Source organism: Copadichromis virginalis, linkage group LG14, assembly GCF_057382275.1.
Source record: "Copadichromis virginalis isolate Kocher_CV1m ecotype Utaka linkage group LG14, C_Virginalis_male_GT1.1, whole genome shotgun sequence".
NCBI classification, from domain to species: Eukaryota; Metazoa; Chordata; class Actinopteri; order Cichliformes; family Cichlidae; genus Copadichromis; species Copadichromis virginalis.
In genome coordinates, this window is record NC_140631.1 from 42,561,902 (window position 1) to 42,567,679 (window position 5,778).

Genomic DNA, 5,778 nt, shown 5'->3' on the forward strand with positions numbered 1-5,778 from the left:
CACTCTTAGAAGCCTCAGGTTGAGCTTCGTTCAGAGCTCCTTCTGGGCTGAAGTGTAAAAGAGGAAGCAAGGTCACACTCTGTGTTGTGATGCTGCCTTTTGATGTCCCAGCTACTAGTTGGGACGTGGACACCCCTGAAGTCCCTGCTGCTGGTTGGGACTGGGTCACCTGTGGTGTAGCTGCCACTGATTGAGGCTGAGTCACCCCTGGTGTAACTGCCATTGGTTGTGGATGAGTCCCCCCTGCGGTGGCTCCCTCTGCTTGCCGGGTGGGAGTCGGTTGCCTGCTGTCATCCTAAAAATCCACAATTCCTCCCTTCACTGTTCCTGTTCTTCCTTCCGGTCCCCAAAGAGTGCCACTCTCCAGAGTCAAAATTGGAAAAGCGTATATATATGAAAAACAAATAAAAAAAACACCCAGCACGCCCCTGCGGGCGGTTTATCCTTCAAGCTCGGGTCCTCTACCAGAGGCCTGGGAGCTTGAGGGTCCTGTGCAGTATCTTAGCTGTTCCCAGGACTGCGCTCTTCTGGACAGAGATCTCCTATGTTGTTCCCGGGATCTGCTGGAGCCACTCGCCTAGCTTGGGAGTCACCGCACCTAGTGCACTGAACGGTCAGGCTCCAGAATACCTGTCTGATTGACTGCAGCCGTATATACCTACTGGTGGTGGTCAGAGGGCCCGGTGGCGCCAGTGTCCGGCAGCCTCGCCTCTGTCAGTGCGCCCCAGGGTGGCTGTGGCTACAATGTAGCTGCCATCACCAGTGTGTGAATGTGTGCGTGAATGGGTGGATGACTGGATATGTAAAGCGCTTTGGGGTCCTTAGGGACTAGTAAAGCGCTATATAAATACAGGCCATTTACCATTTACCATAGAGCTCTAAGATCAAATGTTCTCTCGCTCCTGGTCACTTCTAAGTCGAGGCTGGTTCACAGAGGAGATCAGGCATTCGCAGTTGTGGCGCTGAAAATGTGGAATGATTTACGATCGTGGCTCAAGAGTTAGCAGTTTGTCTTGTAATTGGAAGGTTGCCGGTTCGAAACCCGGGTTGGACAGTCTCAGTCGTTGTGTCCTTGGGGAAGACATTTCACCCGTTGCCTACTGGTGGTGGTCAGAGGGTCCGGTGGCGCCAGTGTCCGGCAGCCTCGCCTCTGTCAGTGCGCCCCAGGGTGGCTGTGGCTATGATGTAGCTGCCATCACCAGTGTGTGAATGTGTGGATGACTTGATGTGTAAAGCACTTAGGCACTAAGTAAAGCGCTATACAAATACAGGCCATTTACCTCTCCACATTAGAAAGGCCCCGAGCGTCAGTCTTTTCAAACCCCATCTTAAGACAAATTTACTCTCACTGGCTTTCAACACCGCATGAGAGTTACCTATCTATCCAACTAGTCATCACTTACCAGGTATTTTTGATTGATGTTAGTTGTTATTTGTTACTGTGTAATTATTATTATTTTTTAATCTTTGTACAGCACTTTGGTCAACATTTCGTTGTTATTAAATGTGCTGTATAAATAAAGTAAAATAGTGCTCCGATTCTTGGTATTTCTCCAGCTTCTCGTGTTCCTTCTTTCTGATGTTGCTGTCATTGGGAACCGCTACCTCTATCACTATGGCCATCTTCTTCTGTTTCTCTACCACCACGATGTCTCACACTATTTGTATTCCATACTCGGCACAGATGTTTCTGTATACTATGCCGGCCACTTGGTTATGGTAGCTAGCAGGCAATGTATTATGTATGCATTGCCTGCAGGGTACCTAATCACGGGCAGGGCGTAGGTGTTGCTAGTCCTCATGACTTGCCTGACCCTCTGCAGGTACTTGGTGGTTGCAGCTTTTCTAGCAGCTTCTTCATGGTTCCCATTTGCCTGTGGGAGCCCCAGCTACTTGTAGCTGTCCTCTATGTCTGCAACGTTGCCTTCTAAGTGTTTCTAGTAGTTTGATTCCCTCAGTTCTGACTACCTTCCCTCACTTTTTTATCATTTCCGATGTCATTGCTGTGTATCCTGGTGGTGTGGATCAGTGAATTGATGTCTTGTTCACTCGTGGCATACAACAGGGTTCAGGTGATGCAACTTGTGGGCTGTCCTCTTCCTTAGAGACAGGGTAAGGTGTTCCTTCATTTGAGAGGGAATCAGAGTACTTGTCCACATTTAATGAAGCCAGTTGTGGTGGTTGCTAGTAATCTTATACTGATTCCTTCCTGGAATCTGCAAGAATAAACTCTAAATACTTCATTTTTACTATAAAAGTTTTTGGGCCCCAGTTGAACAGTTGGCTGCCCAGAATTTAACAATACTGTTTTTCTATTATTGGGCATGTTCATGAGGGGAGGGCGTGGCGTCAGCAGATTTCTCTCTCCACCTGTCCGTCCTTTTGTCAGGTGTAGAAGAGCAGCTTCCCGTGTGGATCACAGACACCTTCACACTGCTCTGTGAAGCTGATGTTTGTTGTCCCTCTTACAGGATGACTGCTGCTGTCATTTGACTTGCTCTTGTTGATGAGGAATCTGTGCTGATGACCTGGAGTTGTTTTTCTCACTCACTCTCACTCTCTGTTTGACTGTTTCACAGTTAAGGGTGTAACAGAGTCTGCCTCAGTGAGAGCAGACTGACAGAGCCTCAGACGGTTTCTGCTGTTTATTAAATGAGTTGCTGAGTCCAGCTTCATTGCACAGATGTAAAGTGCTTCTTTTCCTCATGCTGCAAGCTTATGATGTTTAAAGAAACTCATCTGTTTACTGTTGATTGTCTTAATTAATGACTTTTTATGTTGAGAGGTAAAGACAGAAATGCTGTGTGCAGTTTTAATTGCTGATTCCCTGTTTTGCAACCCGACAGTTGAAATAGAAAGAACTTTGTATATAAATTACTCATAGGATTAAAAGTAGTTTTTTTCCCTTTGAAATCACAGCAATTAAATAAGTTTTTTCTGCAGATGTTAAAATGATAATTGTGTATTCCACCTCAGCTGGATCTTTTTGTTTGTTTGTTTGATTAGAAAAAGAAAACATTAAAAACTGAGATTAGGTCCTCATGTGCTTTAAGTTTCTATGCCTGATGGTAAGGTGGCACCTGAGATCATGTCTTCTCTTTGTCGAGCCTTTTTTCTTTATGTAAGAGCTTCTTTAAGCGTCTAAAGCAGATCTGAATGAAAATGTCAGAAAACATGAAGAACGGAGGTTAAATGTTGATCTCTTTTATGTCACTGTGGTTCACTTTTGTACAGGATGAGCTCCTCAATGTGAACTCTGTTTAGTCTTTCTGAAGTGAAACAAGTACAAGTTCCCATCCTTCACTGTGCGATTCATTGAGTTTTGTTTTCCTTGCCTCCCTTAAGATTGAATTTATGTTTTTCTATGGTTACTCTGTTTAAAGAATAGTTTTGAACTGAATACAGACTCGGTGCAGCTTGTGTTTAAACTCTGACATGATGAAGAGTTGATGATCCTTTAGCAGCTCGTTACAGGATGGAGAATAACTTTGAAATTGTGTTTGTGCTTCAGGGTCTGAACGACTCGCTGACAAACCGTCAGATCTACTTTGCCTTCGCTCTGATGTCGTACCTCTTCACCGTGTCTGTAAACCTGACCCTCATCATCACCATCAGCCTGGATAAAACGCTCCACGAGCCGATCTACATCTTCTTGTGCAGCCTTTGTTTTAATGAGATCTGTGGAGCTTCGAGTTTCTACCCAAAGCTGCTTCATGACCTTCTGACCAACTCTTATGTCATCACGTACACGGCCTGTTTGGGGCAGATGTTTGTCACTTATAGTTATATTTTCTCTGAGTTTACCAGTCTCACTGTCATGGCGTATGACCGCTACATCGCCATCTGCAAACCACTGCAGTACCGGATGCTGATGACAGCTCAGAAGGTAGCCCAGCTTCTGATGCTCACCTGGTGCTTCTCAGTTTTTGAAACGGCCGTGGGCACCGTCCTGACCACCAGGCTGCCGCTCTGCGGACGCCACATCCCCAAGATATTCTGCACTAACTGGGAGGTGGTCAAACTGTCATGCTCTGACTCGACCCTCAACAATATCTATGCGTTCATGTTGATATTTTCACACCTGTCACAGACTGCACTAATCATGGTGTCGTACGTCCACCTGATACGAGCTGCCATCAGATCTCAAGCCGACCGCAGGAAATTCATGCAGACGTGTCTGCCACACCTCATTACACTGCTGGTCTTCACCACCTCACTGATGTTTGATACCATGTACTCTCGTTACAGCGGCGGCAGTACAATGAAGGCCCTGCAGAATGCATTAGCTGCTCAGTTCCTGGTGGTCCCACCCCTCGTCAATCCCATCATCTATGGCTTGAACCTGCAGCAGATCAGGTCCAGGATGGTCCACAGGTTCACCCACCGGACTGGGACATTCAGGAAAAACTAAGCCATGTTAATGAAATCAAACATGAAGAAAACATAGGAAGATGAAGTTATTTTCTAATCTTCTGTTCAAGTCAACCAAAATATGTGGATAGAATTCAGTTAAAACTAATAAAGTCCAATCCTAAAATGTCACTTTTGGTTCTTAGTACTTTAAGTTAAAGTTTATGTTTCATTGTTTTAGTGTCCTGTGCTCGAAGGGTCAAAGAATGATCACTCTGTTCCTTTCATTTGTTTAAAGGAATCTGTGTAAAGATTGGTTAGATTCTAGTAAATGCTAAAACTCCTTGTTACTTCCCACCTTTAAACCGTTGTACTCACACCGGCTGCAATGAAACTGGATGAAAAAATGTTATGAAATCCACATGAAAAGCACCATCCCAGCCACGTTGGGCACCCTGCAGCACACACACTTTTAGTGTGACTGCTGCCCTTCATACTGCCGTCACTAGAGGGCAGCGACACTTATGTATGAACGCTGCTCATCAACTTCTCTTCAGTATCCAGTACTGTGATACCACACAGACTAACTCTGGATACTGTAGCTCCTATGAAAATCTCAAATCAGAAGTACCTGACTCCGTGGTATAATTCTCAGACACGTAGCCTAAAGCAGATGACTCGTAATCTGGAGAGGAAATGGCGTGTCACAAATTTAGAGGATCATCATTTAGCCTGGAGAAATAGTTTGCTGCTTTATAAGAAAGCCCTCCACAAAGCCAGAACATCTTACTATTCATCACTGATTGAAGTAAATAAGAACAACCCCAGGTTTCTCTTCAGCTCTGTAGCCAGGCTGACAAACAGTCAGAGCTCTGTTGAGCCAACCATCCCTTTAACGTTAACTAGTAATGACTTCATGAACTTCTTCACAAATAACATTTTTATCATTAGAGGAAAAATTACCAGTAATCATCCCACAGATGTAATATTATCTACAGCTACTCTTAGTACCATTGATGTTAAGTTAGACTCTTTTTCTCCAATTGATCTTTCTGAGTTAGCTTCAATAATTACTTCCTCCAAACCATCAACGTGTCTTTTAGACCCCATTCCTACAAAACTGCTCAAAGAAGTCCTGCCATTAATTAATGCTTCGATCTTAAATACGATCAACCTATCTCTAATGATTGGCTATATATATAAAGTGGAACCCTGACTTACGAACACCCCATTTAACAAAAAATTCATGTCCAAAAGTCTCCTTCTATTTCAGTCACATAGTTATAAGTGCACTCACTGGAAATATCTGCCGATAAGTTCCACTTTGTTCTTACTGTTTGCTGCGGTGATGACCTCACATGCTTTTATGACGGTCCTGCCGTATCACGAGTCCTGGGAGCACTAGGCATGTTTTTCTCCATGGTCGTG

The 5,778-nt window shown here is 44.5% G+C and overlaps 1 protein-coding gene across 1 annotated transcript; it reads left to right on the forward strand.

The window, feature by feature from the left end:
• The first annotated feature begins 3,372 nt into the window (after window positions 1-3,372).
• Window positions 3,373-4,570, forward strand: LOC146694744 (olfactory receptor 4S1-like). The gene has a single exon (XM_085431045.1). It carries the CDS (start codon window positions 3,476-3,478, stop codon window positions 4,409-4,411), a length of 936 nt encoding a protein of 311 aa, XP_085287171.1. The 5' UTR covers window positions 3,373-3,475; the 3' UTR covers window positions 4,412-4,570.
• Window positions 4,571-5,778: the final 1,208 nt, after the last annotated feature.